The sequence below is a fragment of the Penaeus japonicus genome, unplaced genomic scaffold (genome assembly GCF_977035675.1).
Source record: "Penaeus japonicus unplaced genomic scaffold, GWHDUDI00000001_assembly GWHDUDI00000042, whole genome shotgun sequence".
NCBI lineage: Eukaryota > Metazoa > Arthropoda > Malacostraca > Decapoda > Penaeidae > Penaeus > Penaeus japonicus.
The window spans coordinates 17,881,024-17,899,597 of record NW_028234444.1 but is presented as its reverse complement, the minus strand read 5'-3'; the positions used below and the strand labels follow the sequence as shown (position 1 = coordinate 17,899,597).

Sequence of the window (18,574 nt, the reverse complement as noted above, 5' to 3'; positions counted from 1 at the left end):
TTATTTTTATGTCCAACAGGAAAAAAAATTGTCATAAATCATTACTCAACATGAGACAAGACAAGAAAGTTATGTGTATTAGGTATATAAACTGAGCGGTACAGTAGTGTACCACCCGTCCAGAGAGGGTTAAGTAACAACACATCATAAAAACCTTAGGAAAATCAAATCCAAACTTTTTATACATATTTATTGTTTACCGTACAAGTTTACTAGTACCACTTTGTACTAGGATACTGACAATAGATAATTTACTGGTACTAGTACTATGTAGACACACTGATACATATTTACACAAAACTACACTCTGTCTCCCAAAAAAAGTAAAATCAGTATTCGTTTGATTTTTCATTGCAAATCTGCGTATAAGACATCAGGCAAAGTTTGCTGCAATATAAAGAATAATTATGATAATGATGATGATGAAGATAATAATAATAATAATAATAATAATGATAATAATAATCATCATCATAATAATAATATTGACAATAATAATAGCAATAATAATTAAAAAAAATGAATAAATAAAAAATTAGTAATAATAATCCACATGAAATTTGACAGAAGGCTCATGCCTTTTTGGGTATTTACAGCAATAGCTTATTCTCCTCAACAAAAGAAAGAAAGAAAAGATAATAACAATAATATATATCATAACAAAAAAACTGATGCTAATAAACTATTTACAATCTTTCAATTCAAGATTGCACAGAAAGAGTAGGGATAACGCGAAACTAATTGAACGTCGAGCTCCGTGTAAAATGACCGACTATTAGCCATACAATGAGTAATATATCCACTGTGAAGATTCAATTGTAACCACTTGAATTTCTCGTTTTTATTTAATCGGAATATACTGTAAGGAATATACTGTCTGAATGTATTTTTCTTGAGTCAGATTCGTATAATTTCACTTGTATATATAGTGAACCACTGTGATCTACAAGATCTGTCTTATATAAAAAATATATATTAATGCAATAAAGTATAAAATATATTATCACTATGAAAATAATAATAATAATAATAATAATAATAATAATAATGTCAATAATAATAATAGTAATAGTAGTAATAATAGTAATAATGAAAACAATAATAATAATGATAATAATAATAATAATAATAATAATAATGTAATAAACATATCTTCACTAGATCCTTTCTATAAGGATAAATTAATTACAGTATTTCATACTTAACCCCCCCCCCTCCCTTTCTCCCCCACACTTAAAGAAATATCAATTTGCGCATTACAGTTTATTTCCCTCTAGTAGGCTCGTCTCCTTCATTTTTGACAAATAGTATTTTTCCAAGTTGTTGGCGCATTTGTAGTACTCCGTCTCGGGGTGGTTGTAGAATCGGCAATTCTTGAAGATGCGCAGCATGTCTGCATTGAAGAGCCGGGCTTTTACGTAGTAGCGGGCTTTCAGGCGCTCTGTCATGGTCTTCAGATCTGGTAGGAGGAGGTAGAGGGAGAGATGTTAGTGTACAGTGTGTTTTGGGTTGACCTTGTTTAGTAGGGTTGACCTTGTTTAAGGTTGATCTTGTTTAGGGTTGACCTTGTTTAGGGTTGACCTTTTCCAGACGGAGGGGAAAGGTTAAAAGCAACCTAAATGACAGTGTGAAAACAAGTGGCAACAATTTTCTTTTAAGTATAGTAACACTACTGATAACAACAGAAATATCAACAATTGTGACATCAATAATAATATTCATAATGTTAAATGAAATGACATCAATGGTAACAGCAGGAACTCACCCATGGGATACTTGATGTGGTCGTAATAATCTGGTACTTCATTGGGATCTACTGGCACTTGGAAGGGCCAGGCAGCTGCATGACTTTTAACCTGTAAAAATAACGACGATAATAAAAATAAAAATGGTAGAGAAAAAAAGAAAAAAAGAAAAAGGACATATATATAAAGGACTGCTGAGATGCTACGTGATTTGGGAAGCCTTGCCAATATAATCAACAAAGCATCAACAAATGGAAATGGTCTTTTGAATGATCAACAATATTCCTGCCATTTCAGTCATTATAAAGAATGCCAATCAACAAATAAAATTACATCAAAGAAAGAATAAAAGAGAGAGAGAGAAAAAAATCCTGCCCTAAATCTCTTCTTTCTTTATACATATTAGGTACTTACATTGTTAAGGAGTGTCTTCAACATTCCATAGAGATAGTCAGGATCCTGGTGCTCGCGGTCGGGGGAGCGTGCCGAGCGGGTTGCGGGAACTGGGGGTTTCCAGCCAGCTTCTCGGATGCCCGGGATGCTCTCGATGGGCAGCTCTCGGACCCCTTCCCGGAAGCAGGTCAGCCCTGGGTGCACTTTGCGAATCTCGCTCTGCTTCCTCTCAATCAGCTTCTTTATTATCTGGAGTTGAAGAGTTGAATGAGAGAGTTGCATGCTAAATACTCGTTAGATCTGCAACCAAACAATGGAAGTTACAAAGTTTGCATTGAATAGCATAAAGCAACGAAAATGGGTGCATGAAAAATACCTCTTTTTGTCGCCGGATGACAGCTGTGAATTCCGTATACACGATGCTGGGATTGAGTTCGCAGCCCATGAGCGTCGCCCCTTCGTAATCCTTGATGTACCCTTGGTAGACGGACCTTGGCACTTGGATGTCCTTGCTGAAGCCTTGCTTCTTGAAATACCCTGAGGACACACTCAGTTTACTTACATATATTTTTCACTTTAAGACCATTCATCTATCAATCTCACATAATTTATCCTCTCAGAAAGATGTCATTCATTCATTGTCAATTTCAAAGAAAGTAACATATTATGTGACAATAAGTCCTCTGCATAAAAGAGCACCTGAAAAATCAACTCAAAGTGGCAGACACACATTCACTAACAGCTCATGCACCTACCGATTGCAAATTCATCAGCAAAGGTGAGGAAATGCTGTACGTTGTTCTTCACATGATAATCCTTCAGATGGTTCATCATGTGCGTGCCGTAACCCTTGACTTGCTCATTGGACGTCACGGCACAGAACACGATCTCTGAGAATCCCTGAGTGGGGAACATCCTGAAGCAAATGCCTCCGATGGGCCTGTTGTCCTTGATCAAGGCCAGTGTGCGATGCTTCCTGTGGTTTGGGAATTATCTTGGTTAGCACACACATCATATTGGACATATTTGGATTAATCTATACAAATTTGAATAAAGTATGGTAGTCGAACTTGAAGTAGCAGTAATTATAATAAATTCAACAAAGTAATTAGGATAAAACCTCAAAAAAGGATTTAGGTTTGATTCAAATACTAACATGAAAATATATTTCACAATCTGGGGAGGAAAAAACATAAAAATAAACCAGCCTACTTACGGGTCAAACACCAATCTCGTTATATAATCCTTTGGCATACGGGGTAGCTGGTGTGAAAACACATTCTGAAGGCCAATGAGCCACAACATAGTCTGCTTGGAAACCTTCTGCGTGAGGGAGTTGCCGATCACATGGAACTCTATGTTGCCTTTACGCTCCTCCAACTATGAGGGAAGAAGTATATCATGGTAAGAATGAATTTTCTGTGAAATCATATGTAAGTAGTGCAAAATTAACATTTTTCTATAGGATAAAAAAATCATCTGCTTCAATTAAACATCACATTGTATTCATGCATTGAGTAAGTAAACTGCACATGCAGTACAACCTTCGCAGCTTCGTCTCGTGCTGCATTCTCGGAGAAGAGGACTTCAGGGCCAACCATTTGCCTGGGATCCGTGATGGTAGCGACGACCTCCGCTACGGTCTCTTCACCCAGGTCTTCGGTCTCAATTTTTATTCTCTTGCTGCTACTCTCCGAGAGGTCATCTCCTTCCCGCTTCTCTCCCCTTTGGCAAAGAGGATTTCAAGTATTAACTTTGTCCGATCAGTATTTACATTTCGTGTTCCTTTACTCATCTTTTGTGGGACAAGAGTTGTATTTATACATTTTCTCCATAAAAAAATAAAAGAAAGAAAAAGACAAAACAAAAGAAAAAATTAAGAATACTGTTTTTCTCAGCGAAATCAAAACATTTTTGTTAGTTTACGGTAGAATTCCACAAGAAGCATGAAGACCAACCTGTCATCTGGTCGAGCTCTCCTTGCACTACTTGAGGTTAGACTCACTGTCGTGTACTGTCCCTCGCCAGGCTGCACTGATAGCCTCTCAAACTCTCCGCGACTGGCAGTGTTACCGGCTAAAGGAGAATTTATTTAATATAAAAAAGAATAGATAAATAAAAGAGAAATTATAGAGGCAATCTGATATACTGTGGTACATATTTTATTTCAAAAGGTTGACCTAATTAAATTTTTGTATGAAAACAACAGAAAATGAAGAGATGCAAAACAGTACGGGATTTAGGAATGCACAAAAGTATATATACAAATGATAAATAAGTAAATAAATAAATAAATAAATAAACAAATTAGTAAATCAATAAGTAAATAAATAAAAAGAAAAGTCTTGGCCAACCTCTTTCGGCAGCCTGGTTGTGGAGGTGTGGGGGGAGCTGTGGGCGGTAGTCTGCATCCCAGATGGGCGAAGAGTTGGAGTAAACTTCTTCCTCTAACATGGACAAGAACCTGGTCAGAAAGAAAGGAAAAGAGAGAGAGAGATTAAAGTAACAAAATAAATATTGGAAAGAAACTCATACAAGAGAGGAGGAGGAGGAGGAGGAGGAGGAGGAGGAGGTGAAGTGGGAGAAGGAGGAGGAGGAAGAGGAGTAGAAGGAGAAGGAGAGAAGAGCAAGGAGAAGGAGGAGGAGAAGGAGGAGGAGAAGGAGGAGGATAAGGAGGAGGAGAAGGAGGAGGAGGAGCAGAAGGAGAAGGAGGAGAAGAAGGAGAAGAAAAAGAAGAAGGATTTGGAGAAGAAGGAGAAAGGAGGAGGAGGAGGAAGGGGGGAGGAAGAGGGGGTGGAGGAATATAAATGAAAAAAAAGGAGGGGGAGGGGAAAGAGCGGAACAGGAAAAGGAGGAGGTGGTGTAGGAGTAGGAGGAGGAGGTGGAGAAGGAGGTGGAGAAGGAGGTGGAGAAGGAGGTGGAGAAGGAGGTGGAGAAGGAGGTGGAGAAGGAGGTGGAGAAGGAGGTGGAGAAGGAGGTGGAGAAGGAGGTGCAGCAGCAGCAGCAGCAGCAGCAGCAGCAGCAGCAGCAGTATTGGAGGAGGAGGATTAGAAGGAGGAGGAGGAGGAGGAGGAGGAGGAAGAGGAAGAGGAAGAGGAAGAGGAAGAGGAAGAGGAGGAGAAGGAGGAGGAGAAGAAGAAGAAGGAGAAAAATTAAAAGAAAGAGAAGGAAAAGGAGAAGAATGAGAATGAAAATATAGGTCAATATTCCTTTATCTGAAAAGTTTTGAAAACCAAAGTTTTTAAGTGGAGTGCAGAGCATTAGTCATCTCTACATAACAGGCTTGTTTGGTGCACAAACAGTTGCTCCAACTCCACATCCACTTGTCATGTGGCGTTATGACCCAGCACTGACAGCCAGAGTAACTGGTGTCAGTTGTGTCTCAGCGCTTGTAGTTTTTACGTGTGCGTCATTGATATTTTGTTTTTGCTTTTTATCTTGCGACTGTATTACCATTAATGTTGGGTTATATCACTTCATCTGGTGGTAGCACTTGCCGCTGAGGACATGATATCACATCAAGGCTTTTCATATGGCCAGCACGCAGGGTTGTTATTGTGAGCACAGCAGTCAGCCATTGCCAAAGTAGGCGAATAGCCCAAGGCATTGGGCCTGCGTCTTTGAAATACCCCGGCATTTAGACCGATCAGAGTCGGTACCACCCCATTGTTATGAATTTAATTTCACTGTGTACATGTCAAAAAGAACTGCAGATATCCCTAGGAGTAAGAGTAGTCTATATTCATCCCACTTAGTGTGAATATTTATACTTTTCTGCAGTAGTGTTAACATTTGATAATGGAAAAACACTCCAAAGCAATTACCTTGGGAAATGATTAAGCAGAAGCAGCTTTTTCTCGGCTGGCATCTTGTCCTTCTCAGCCCTGAACTTATCTAAGAGCTGCTTGCGTAATGTGTGGAAAACGGCCCGTAAGAAAGTCCGGCCAAAGATGGCTGTGGTTTCGTGGTGCGGAAGAGAATCACACAGCTGAGGCACATAGCTGAAGCAAAGCCACCTGTTGAAGGTAAAGAAGGATTAGATTCATAGTTCAAAGAAGAAGAAAAATAAAATTAACCCACTGTGGACGGGTGTCATGACATGCATGAATAATATTTGGTAATAAATGGGTAAAGTCAAATCTATTACCTTAATGGTATTTTGTAATTTAGAAATTAACTGGATTACATTGCTTCTTAGGTGTATTTTGAAGTTTGGCCAACAATAGGGTGCTTTCTGTCTGTACTGGACACCTTAAATTTTATTCTTGTGATCTGTTTCTAGACAATCCAGTATATCAGTTACTCATGCAACATTAGAGTTGAGCCTTATTCGTAATCTGGAATCGATTTAGTGTATATGGAAGTGCAAACATCATAAGCATCTGGAGACTTTGGTGACCATTAGGGTCCTGGAACTAATCCTCTGCAGATACCAAGGGAAGGGATTATCTTCTCTCTAACAACTTTCTGCTTTAAGCTGAAGAATGTTAGATAGTACCATACATGTTATGTCAAAGAAAAGATCCGTATTTATTGGAACTGTACCCTTCCAAAATATTCACACAACTGCAAGAATGACTGGGCACACAGGGTCACTCTCCCTCTCACTCACTTATCAATATGTAAGTAACCACTTGTCTCAATAAACTTCAAAGTCAAAAGTCTCTCTCTCCTCACTCATTCACTCACTCTCTCACATACAAATACATATACTCTCACACTCACACCCACACCCTCACTAACACGAAATTGGGGAAGTGGGATTGGGGGGGGGGATACACACCTCATGTAATTAACTTTGTAGGCTGAGCTCTCCTCTGGGGTGGTGTGCGCGCGCCGTGCCGAGGGGGTCTCCAGACGCCAGTGGTTAAGGCAATGTAGGAACATCTTGGCCAGGTCACTCATCATCTGAAAGTCCTATATGTAGAAAACCAACATAGAGAAATCGTGTGTTAATCGAGGTTTCTCTTCTCTCTCTTTTTTTTTTTTCTTTTTTTTCTTTTTTTTATAAGTAATACCCTATACTTTTCTCCCTGGTAATTTTTACTTTTCCTCCTAAAATAGGCATACTCAAATCACTTTCATGAGCTGTGAGTGTTAATTGGAAGTGCCCTCTTGATTTATTTTTGAGTCCTGTCTGTCCCGTGGGCAAAGTGAAGGGTAGCTTATACTTGCCTGACCAAGCGTATCCAAATGAAAATTGGTTTGGCCAAGTGAGAAAAATGTTGCGGCAATTCGACAAATCCTAATACGAAGGGACAATCCCAAAAATGTTGACAATTAGTTCCGGGGTCAATTTTCAAGCAAATTTTGCATCTAGGACATCTATTTTAACATGAAATATGCATATCAAACATTACTTGAAACCAAGAAGCCTACTAGGTTGAAATTTGGTATTCTTGAAAAGTAAAAATATCAGAACTTGATGGAGACGTATACATTTTTTTTTTTTTTATAAATAAAATAAAGGAAATCAAAAATAAATAAAAAGATAAACAAAAAATAACATTCTATGACCCAATTCAACGATTCTTCTTACTTGGCCTTCTCATACAGATTCATGTATACTAAACTTACTGTCATATAGCAAGTACAATATAACACCAATTCATGAAGAGTAATATTATGAAACGACAAGGAAAGGCAAGTTACGAAAAGATGACATACGAAAATCTAAAAAAAAAAGAAAAAAAAAAAAGAAAAAAGAAAAAAAGAAAAGAAACCAGAACCAACTTGGTAAACAAACCAAAGAAAATAACAATAATAATAATAATAATAAATATACAAATCAAAAAATTGTTTCAACTGCCATACTTGGACAGTGCTGACCTTCTGTTGCAAGTGGTTGAACTTGTGCAGGACAAAGTTGGTAACGCCCTTGAAGATGGAAGGCCGTTCGAAGGGGGGGGTCCCCAAGGGTCCCTCCACAGTCGGGGGGCTGACCTGGAGGATGCACTTCCTGAGGCGCCGGAACAGGTATGAATACACCTGTTGGCAAAGTTCGTATTGTTAATACAACTTGAGGCTGGGGAACAAGACAGATGAAAAAAGAACTCGAGAGGCAATATTGCATTTTTATGCTGTGAATAAAATTAAAATATCATGTAAAAAGAAGGAAAACAAGTGCAAATTTTCTTTACACCTAGCTATACAGTAAATCTGTCTATCACAGGTGTCTTTATTTTAGTAGTAACTGATAAACAATTCTAATTTAGCCTGAAAATTCTATGGTTTCTTCTTTTTCTGATCATGAATCCAAACTCACGTATTGTAAATTCAACTCAAGAACTGCGAAATTAAGATATCTGGCCATAATTGTGTTTTGCGATTAATAAAAAAATAAGTTCCTAAGAGTAATTTCTTCATATTTTTTAGTACAAGATGTGCATGTGTGGGAATTTTGACAAATAACTCTGAATTCCCATTAGCAAATGTTGTTTGTCGCAGTTATCAGGTTGATATTTCCCCATCTTCAGTGTTCTTGATAATAATCTATACTCAGTTTCCTCAATTAAAACATGATAAAGGCACAAAAAAAAAACAAATAAAAAAATCCAAAAAATCTCAATTTGAATATTCCACATTTCAAGGGCAATCAGGTATTAAACAGTATGCAAAAGGCTTGTTGCACACACACAAAAAGAAAAAAAAAAATCCATAAGTAGGTGAAATGTGCAAAGGGGCTCTGGATTACCTGCTTGGTATCAGGATCCTCCTCTCGGTGCAGACAGATGAAGAGATTCTCTACGTCCACCACAATGGAGAGCAAGCGGTCCAGGTCATCATCAACAGCTGACTCTAGATGGCTGACATGGTCGCCTTTGGAAACATTAAACATATCCAATCAGAGACTGAACCTAATGATGTCTAATACCATCTTCCATATTCACAAAATATTTACATGTTACATCCTTTCATCTTAATATCTCTTTTTTCCTATTTGTATAACAATATCTTTACTCTTCTGGGGCCGGCCTAACTGGCCTGGGATCTTTAAATGTATTTTCTATTATTTTCTAGATTTATGGTATGACATATTCAATACTATATATATTAGCAAAGCAATACCAATTAGCATTTAGTAAACAACTATAAGAATAACTAGATTTTATTTTTAACTAAAGAATGCCATTGCAAAAGTGATCCAAGCCCATGAAAAATGATTATAGCAGAAGGATTAAAAATAATAATGATTTGTCTATTCCACAAGTCATTAAGAAATTCATCTTCTTATGTAAGTGAGATGTTTACTTCATCAATAATTTACTAACCATTCCCACCCCTAAAGTCCCCAATGAGCCATACTTACCCAGAGTGTGGCCGCAACTCCTGCATGGCTGAGAGGGGGGAGCTGCTGGTTGGGGGGTATCAGGGCGTGCTGGTTGTGCCGGGGGGGTGGGATTCTTCCAGCCGTTGCATCTGCAGTTCTCATCCGCCTGCCAAAATTTCAGAGAACTTATATGTGATAGGCATATGAATCACAACACTAACAATATTAATAATGATAACAATGATGATGATGATGATGATGATGATGATAATGATGATGATAATAAAAATTATCAAAAAGAAAAATAATCATAGGAAAAAATTAGTCACCGCACAGATGGAGATGCAAAAACCTTTTCTAAGTGAGCAACTTACCCGACACGTGGAATAAATAGCAAGTTTCTCCATCTTCTTGTCCCTCGGCCATGCTCGCACCTGAGCTTTCTTCTGCTGTATGCGTTGCACATTACTGACCCTTCCTGCAGCCTCTCCTCCAGCCCCTGTGGCCTGCGAACCTCCAGCCGAGGCTGAAGCTGCCACCGCCATCCCCGAAACTCCTGTTGCCACACCTGCTGCCGTCATGTTTGAACTCTGGGGGTTTTGCTGAAGTGCAGTTCCTACAGTCCCGCCACCACCTCCTGGGGTGCCACTGTCCCTGGATGCCATTACTGGAATACAATGGAAAGAAACACGTGTCACAAACTAATATATAATTACTTATTTCAGTTTTACCAATTTTGGATTTTTCATGATTTATGAATCTGTTAACCCATTGGAGCCGGTTGACGTGATAGCACGTATTGTGGTTTTCGCGTCAGACGCAAAATATCTAAACATGATAACCAAATCTCAGTTCTTATATCTATACTAATTTTTCAGAAACACACCCTAGATCGCCATAGTTATTTTACTGATTGCTTCACCTCAATATTTCACTTACAAACAAAAGATTGGGGTCAATCTATTGGCCTCAGCTAGTGGGGCTAATATTGTAGCTATATATCATCAACAATAGCAAAGGAATACTGGCTTCCTTCACAAAAGAAGAAAAGTTATCAGAGAAATATTATGTTCGCCCAAAAATCAGAACAACAAAATCTATTAAAAAAATAATGTATTCATCCAAAAGTCACTTTTAACCCATTCATGCTGGTTGACGTGATGACACGTTTTGTGGTTTTTGTGTCAGACGCCGAGGACGAGATATCAGGGCAAGGCCGGAGCTCGGGGTGAGCGTGCGGACAGCCCAGGCTAGCGGCTTGTGCGTCCGAGAATCTTGAGGCATTAGGCTTATGTGTTCGAAAACCCCGGCATTGCGACCATGAAAAGCAGGAATCGCCCCAGCATGAATGGGTTAAATGTCATCTCTAAAATTTACCAATCACAAAGTACAAGTTTTGGTAATTCTATAAAATTACAGATGAGTAGCAAATAATGGCTAGTATAAAAAGTAAGGTAAAATGAGTGTAAAACAGAACATTAGCCAAAGATTACAGAAATATCAATGCTTAAAGTCTCCAAATATCAACTATAGCAGAGCATGCAGTATAAATACATTATGCTGTTGTCTATAAATACTGTATCATAATGGGATGTGCATGATTTTGAGCACTGCAAGATATAATTTTCATTAACATTATGTTTAACCCAATGGTGATAGTGTGCATAACCAGCAAACTGGCAGTCAAACCAGGTGTCATCGGCTAAAAAATAGAGGGACGGGGAAAACGTTTTCTCCGTTCTCCAGGCAAAGCAGACTACCCCAAATCTTATTTTTCCATAAATTGGTCACAAAACAAGGGCTTAAGCTGACTTTGGAACCCTGTAGCTCTGAATCTAGTGCTGTTACAGCCATAATTCTTCATGAATGTGTGCACACTTCAACTGTTAGCAGTTGCCGATGTCGTGTCACATACTCATTGACACCCACTGTTAACCCATTCACGCCGGGGCGGATTTTTGCCTACTCCCGATAATGCCGGAGAGATTTCAAGCGCGCAACCGTTCGTGCCGGGGTGTTTTCCCGCTGCGCGCGGTCGCTCTGACGCTCGCAGAGCGTTTTTCACCCACCCTATCCTTATGGTTTGCGTGATTGAGTCTAAAGTGTAATCATGTGTAGAAAGTAGTGCTATGTTCAGAGGAAGTATATCAGTCGAAAAAGATGTTATAGCACTGTTTTTTTAGTGTTATTTTATTGAACTTTTTCCATATTCTTTACTCCTATGTTGTAATACCAATGGGAAATGAAAGCATTCTTCTAGTGAGATAACAAACATAGTTTTTTTTTCAATTTTTTTTTTCTTCCTAAAAGAAAAGAAAGAGAGTATGAACAACCATACATGTGCATACAAGTGAATGCAAGTAACAGCAATGTTTTTTCAAGTGTCATTTTCTTTTATTGGGGCAACAAAAAGATGTTATATAATTTTTTTTTTATTCCTCGGCCAATTACAATTGATTTTACGATAGTCTTTCGACTCAGATCATCATATTCAACAAATCAGAAACAGAAATCACCATGCCGTAATCAAGATTACGTATGTACCTAAGACGTCATTCATATTACGTTATATCCCATTTTCTACTATTTAGAAGGATAAACTAAAGTAGCTAAGACAAATCAAGTATGAAAATCGAATTGTACTAAGAATAATCTATCATTCTAATGCGGACGTTTCAGCACGTCGCTACTGGCCTCCCGGCGCGCGGGCCGAAAATGTAGCTCGTGCCAGGACGTCACCCGGGTCCGGGGCTTTTTTCGACCACGTGTCAGCACGTCAACCGGCGCGAATGGGTTAAACACTTGTTGCCATGTCACACATAAGTGACACCCATGATCAAAGGGTTAACATCACTTTGGGCTTTTTCTTTTATCCCATTATTTGCCATGTAATGTTTTATACCTTGTTAATCATTAAGAGGGCGTGTCCTTTATGTGGTCTGACAGTCGTGTAATTCATGAAAATACAAACATGAAAATACCCCAGAGATAGGGCCCCAAATGAATAAATATCCCATGCTTTTACCTGATATACTTCATGCTTTTCCCCATTATTAAGACTATCAAGTCGAGAAAATTAGCTAAATCTAGTACAACACCAATCAGAATCACTATACCTCTTTAGTATGCTTATATTTCCTAGAATGGTATATTAAACACTCAGAGAAACAATATCTATTTCAGAAAGAAATACTCAAGTTTCATAACATACTGTGCAAAAGTGCAAGCTTTAACATGCTAGAACTAATTGAACTTTACTATTAAATGTAAAAGAGCAAGTTTTACAACCCGAATTTAGAATACATTCAATACAAAATTGTACCTACACATGGATAAGTTCTGCTGCCACCCTTTCATGTCAGAGTTATAACCATTATCGTTCTTAGGGAAAGTGTGAAAATTAGGGTTTTCAGGCATATAAATAATGAGAAGGATTTACACATTAAAGCAATTGCTATCTCTTATGGTCTTCATAATTTCCACCCCAACATATAAAGCAGTGATTCCCAACCTTTACACCTTGGAGGAACCCCTGTAATAATTTTTCATATTCCAAGGAACCCCTATATATAGTATTAATTCTATGCATAGCATTTGCTCTCATTACTAGTATATACATTGTACTGACTGACACGTACAAGTATGTTGGTGTCTGGAGACTGTTTGTGACGTGTTGTTGAGTAGGAGTTACGAATTATGAATTAAGATTACTGTCATATTGTAATAGCACATAATTATTTTACGGTTTCTCGCGGAACCCCTGGTGATGGTCGGCGGAACCCCAGGGTTCCGCGGAACCCCGGTTGGGAATCACTGATATAAAGCATTAGTGTTTGAATGAAGAATCCCTATGCCAGGTATGACAACTGTTTTTCACAAACATAGGGTACTTTTTACGAATATATGAACACATCACAATTGTAAACCTATCAGGACACGCTTTCGTTGCATCTAAAAGGCTTGAATTTCAACTCTGAGCGATTTCACGGCCTAGAAATCTTGAAAGCCAGAATGTAAACAAATATCCGAGGCCAAACTTCATCCAACTTCTGACATCCTCTTGACACAAGTTTTACCCCTATTTTAGGCCCAAGATCTATTTCTCTCTTGCTTCTATGACTCCTATGTTTACCTGTATTTGAGCCAGAGGAGTCATGGTGCAGATTTGGTTCGTGGAGGCGAGGAAATCCGTGGAAAGACGAGGAAATGGGAGGACGCGGAGGAGTTGGCGATTCCGGCGTTGTTTACCTTTTCCCTCGGCCGCGTCATCTACCGGCCGCACCTTCTCGCCGCCTTCGATATATTATCTCTAATATTACCAAAGTAATGAATAATTAGCAATTCAGAAACACTATTAATACATAAACTAAATTTAAAATAGTTTGTAACATACTATGAAGAAAGATCAATATGATAATTCCAGTGTGTTTTATTTAAAAATAAAAATAGGCCCGGAGGTTTCAAAATTCCCGTTTTCTGTGAGTCAATGATGGCGGCGAAGCACAGGAGAAACGCCGAAGATGAAAGGTCTTCCAAGAACAAAAGGAATAACAATCCCCAGAAGGAGAATGGTGCCGCTAAACCTCCCAAGCAAGAAGGAGAGAAACGACCCTCACTCCTCGTCGTCTTGATATGTTGTAAGTGTCGCCGTGAGAGGAATAAAAGCGAGGTTAGAGAAGGTGGTTCTCTGCCTCAGAAAAGTTCAAAGAGGGAAGGAAATTGCATTAAGATTTTATGTCTGAAAGCCTGGTTTATCTCGTGTGTTAATCTTGTTTCTTGGTCGTTTCGTGAAAATGATATAAGAAGACGTGTAGGCCTTCTTGGTTGAAGGCTAGATACTCTTAGACTTTGATATGGTGTTAGGGTTGCTAAGGAGTGTGGAATTGTTTAGGAATTCACACATCAATAGTTATTAATAGTAGGCTCACTACAAAGACAGATAAATTTTCCGAATAGCGCCTCGTTGCTAAATACCACGAAAGTGGTGTTGATGGATTCCTCTCACTCTGTACCATCCATAAATAGTTGAGATTACTGGCGATTCCACCCCTATGCCCCACAATCTGGGTCCCGATAGTAGGGGAGGGCATGAAGTAGATTAGGGAAATTGCGTGGTAGAATACGAGTGTGGGCCATATTCTGTATGCAAAATCTTAACCCAGTTACCTACCTAACTTTGCCTAGTTTTGAAGTTAGCCCTAGCCAAGGGGGTCTACGCTCCCCCCCTGGACCACCCAAATTGCGCAATAAAGTATCAAAGTTGAAAATGATTACCCCTAGTGCGTATGAAAATAGATGAAACAATGTATTCATATGCACATATGGGAAAAAGATAATAAGTCATAACAAAGTTGTAGAGTGGAGAATATCAGATAAGATGACAGGGTGCTGGGTGTCAATCCAGAAAACATGCCAGACTGCGGCAGATTTACTTGCTCAAAAGACAGTACATAGAGGGAGAACACTAGTCAGGAGTCGGGAGGAACAGACGGGAAGGAGGGGGGAGAACAGGATGGTGAGTGTAGCTGGATGAAGCAAGCCAGACCGCACCAGTTTTAGGAGTCCACACTCACGAAGTCTCATTTATATCTACAAGCTGCACTTCGATAGAATGTATGTGATGGAGGTTCGTTGGTGACTGACCTGTTAGTGAGATTTTACGTGTGTGTTTGTTTATACATATGTCTCTATGTATATAATATATATGAGTATATATATAGAGAGAGATAGTATGTATATTATAATTGTCACCTAAATGTTGAAAATTAACAGATTCTCACATGTCTATATATAGGTCTATAAGTCTGTAGGCGTTGATATGCCTTTTTTATTCTTGTTTTTATATCTCGTAAATCTGGTATATGTATGAATTATCTTTTCCTCAACTTTGAAGTTTTTTTTATCATAATATCCTCCAATGTAATTTGAAATCTTAAATATATAAAGACTTTTTTCCAGATTATTTATTTGCAATGTGGGAAATGCACTTATATTGCTTGAATGTTGAGTATAACTTCTTCAAATCCATTTTAAGATTCTTCAGTAGGTCTCACTCTAGCTTTGCTATTTTAGGATAAAATTTGATTCACTGCTTTTTTTTATTCAAGTAGAGGCCAATGTGTTTGATTTTTATGTTAGGATGATGACAATGATGCGATGATGACTACAACTACTACTACTACAACTATTTCCACTACCACTACTACTATTAATATTACTATTACTATTACAATTATTACTTCTACTACTACTACTACTACTACTACTACTACTACTACTACTATTATTATTATTACTACTGCTATTACTATTGCTATTACTACTACTATTACCACTAGCACTACTTCTATTATTACTACTACTATTACGATTACCACTAGCACTACTACTATTACTATTACAATTATTACTACTACTACTATTACTATTACTATTACAATTATTACTACTACTACTACTACTACTACTACTACTATTATTACTACTACTACTATTACTATTACTATTATTTTTCATAAAAGGGCAGATGATTGTTTTTCTTCTATTATTATTATGATAATTCTTATCATGATAATAAATGTTATTGTTATTATCATCATTATCATTATATGGGGGTAGATGATGATGTTATTTTTCATGTGGAGGCAAATGGAGATCATCTTCATATACAATCTTATCTTATGAAGTGCTTTATCTCTTACATGCAGCTGTCCATTTTCTTCTTCTTTTCTTTTTTTGCTTTTCTTTTCTTCCTTTTTTATTCACATCTTTTCTCTTTCCCTTCTGCTCCTATTTGAAATTTGAGTAATTTTTGGTCGGATATGTTGATTGCTAACTGGTTTTGTTGTCGAATAAGGCAGTCAGCTGCTCTCTGAATATTGTATTTGTATTGTAGTTTCTAATAATGGTTTTCCACACTCTCTTTAGCCTTTTATATCTTTAGTTCTCATATACTATGTGGTATTACATATCTAAATTGATAGATTGATTCATTCTCTCTCTCTCTCTCTCTCTCTCTCTCTCTCTCTCTCTCTCTCTCTCTCTCTCTCTCTCTCTCTCTCTCTCTCTCTCTCTCTCTCTCTCTCTCTCTCTCTCTCTCTCTCTCTCTCTCTCTCTCTCTCTCTCTCTCTCTCTCTCTCTCTCTCTCTCTCTCTCTCTCTCTCTCTCTCCTTCCTCTCTACCCCTTTCTCTCCCCCCCGCTCTCTCCCTCTCTCTCCTTCCTGTCCTCTATCTCTCTCAGAAGTAAAGAATAAAAGAAATGGACAGAATATAACCTAAGGTCAGACATTTTTCTTGCATTAAATGCAGTTGGATATTTCTTGTACGTCACTATTTATTTTTTCCAGCAATATGTTGTGGGGTGATTCACAGCGTTCACGTGTCAACCATGTTTGAAAATGACAGGCATTTCTCTCACCTCTCCAACCTAGAACGGGAAATGACCTTCAGAACAGAAATGGTGACTATATCTCCGCATGCTTTTTTTTTTATGATGTGTGTGTGAGTGAGTGAGTGAGTGAGTGAGTGAGTGAGTGAGTGAATGAGTGAATGAGTGAATGAGTGAATGAGTGAATGAGTGAGTGAGTGAGTGAGTGAGTGAGTGAGTGAGTGAGTGAGTGAGTGAGTGTGTGTGTGTGTGTGTGTGTGTGTGTGTGTGTGTGTGTGTGTGTGTGTGATATTTTCATAGTCAATTGGCAAAATGATATTAGTGGAACTTAAAAGATTCCACCTCAAACATCTGATCATTTAGTGACATGCTTGCTCTGTTTCTTTCTTCTTCTTTACATGTCAATATTAGCAATAGAATTGAAAGCTGAGTTGAATTATCCAATGCCAATATTTTTACAGGGCTTGTATTACTCCTACTACAAGACACTGGTGAATGCAGATTCTTTTCTTGTTGGGCTCAATCGCCTGATGCACGACAACTTGACTGAATATCCTGATACCATTAACACACTGCAGAGATTCAATTTGTACCCTGAGGTTAGAAATGTGCCTTCTTTTTTATTTTTTATTTTTCTGTAACTAAATTTACACTGTAAATATAAATGATAGAAAATGACAGGCTGTTTAGGTATATCACGCAATAATAGTTTATCAGTTCACAATGGAACATGAGAATTTTTAAGGTCCATTTTGCTTAAGTTGATCTCTTTGCAGGTGATCTTAGGAGGCACTTACCGCATATTTGATGCAGTAACCTCCTGGCTGGGCATGGAGATGCGAGTGTGTTGGCAGGTGAGCAGAGGCGCAGGTCTCTCTCCAGTTGTCAGCTGTGAGGGCCTTGGAGATCCAGCCTACTGGTACCTGGCAGGCGTTTGGGTCAGCGCAGGACTCACGGCCGCTCTGCTGTTCTTCCAGGGCGTCGAGCTGAGTGGATCCCTCTTAGGGGGATTTGTCACCGTTCTTTGCTTCTTCTTCAACCATGGGGAAGCCACTCGTGTTCAATGGACGCCTCCCTTGAGAGAGAGCTTTGCCTTCCCATGGAGCATAGCCCTGAATATCGGGGTGACACAGGCAGTGCGGGCACCTCGTCCTGTGTGGACGCGACCTCTTTTGCTAGGCACACTTACCTTGGCGTACCTTCTCTGCTGGCAGTTTGCTCAATTTACAGTGGTGGCAGTAGTAGGAATAGTTTATGCCATGTACACCATTGGTATTATTCAACCTGTACCTATGCTCCTTGTACTGCTTGGTACCTCTTATGGCTTCCTAAACAATGTGGTTCTGCAGTTTGGAAACACATTATTGGTTGCCTCACCTCTAGCAGGGTGTCTGCTAGGAGTGCTTTTACTCTACCTTTTCCTTGAGCCTATTATTCAGCATCTACCTTTTCCAACTAGTATGGGTGCTCAGTTGTCATTTTTATTTGTATCCTGTGCTGCCTGTAAAATTGAGCTCTCAAGAATATTTGGTGTTGAAGATGATGCACACATCATTAACATATTGAAGGCTAAGTTTACAAACTATTCAGACTTCCACACGCTCCTATATACTTGCTCAGCTGAGTTTGACTTCTTGCCACAGGAGACTTTAATTAAACTAAACGAGACTTTGCTCATTCCATGCACCGCTCTTGTTGGAGGGGCAGTGCTAATGAATATCCTGACCAAAGTAAAGAATAACATGATCCAGCGATTAGAAGAGGAGAACACGGAGACTA

The 18,574-nt window shown here is 38.7% G+C and overlaps 2 protein-coding genes across 4 annotated transcripts in view; one reads left to right on the top strand and one right to left on the bottom strand.

The window, feature by feature from the left end:
* Positions 1-176: 176 nt before the first annotated feature.
* On the bottom strand, positions 177-13,679 carry Gcn5 (Gcn5 acetyltransferase). 2 transcript variants are annotated; one of them, XM_043021835.2, is made up of 16 exons: positions 13,541-13,679; positions 9,783-10,075; positions 9,448-9,574; positions 8,833-8,957; positions 7,968-8,126; positions 6,922-7,055; positions 5,963-6,154; positions 4,493-4,602; positions 4,097-4,214; positions 3,683-3,863; positions 3,355-3,518; positions 2,894-3,114; positions 2,515-2,675; positions 2,160-2,387; positions 1,766-1,856; positions 177-1,459 (listed from the first exon to the last, which is right to left on the bottom strand). In XM_043021835.2, the coding sequence occupies exons 2-16, from the start codon at positions 10,071-10,073 to the stop codon at positions 1,257-1,259; spliced, it is 2,505 nt and encodes an 834-aa protein (XP_042877769.1). In that variant the 5' UTR covers positions 10,074-10,075; positions 13,541-13,679; the 3' UTR covers positions 177-1,256. The 2 variants fall into 2 exon arrangements, with proteins under 2 accessions (XP_042877769.1, XP_086391330.1); XM_086535204.1 differs by having other exon boundaries at positions 6,922-7,046; positions 13,541-13,675.
* A 186-nt stretch (positions 13,680-13,865) lies between these two features.
* Positions 13,866-18,574, top strand: part of LOC122256871 (protein C-mannosyl-transferase DPY19L1) — a 9,603-nt gene continuing 4,894 nt past the window's right edge. For both annotated transcript variants that reach the window (XM_043021833.2, XM_086535203.1), the window contains exons 1-4: positions 13,866-14,045; positions 16,755-16,867; positions 17,257-17,394; positions 17,572-18,574. The exon at positions 17,572-18,574 is cut by the window's right edge. In XM_043021833.2, coding sequence (XP_042877767.1) covers positions 13,895-14,045; positions 16,755-16,867; positions 17,257-17,394; positions 17,572-18,574 — 1,405 coding nt within the window. In that variant the 5' untranslated portion in view covers positions 13,866-13,894. The remainder of the gene's footprint in view (positions 14,046-16,754; positions 16,868-17,256; positions 17,395-17,571) is intronic.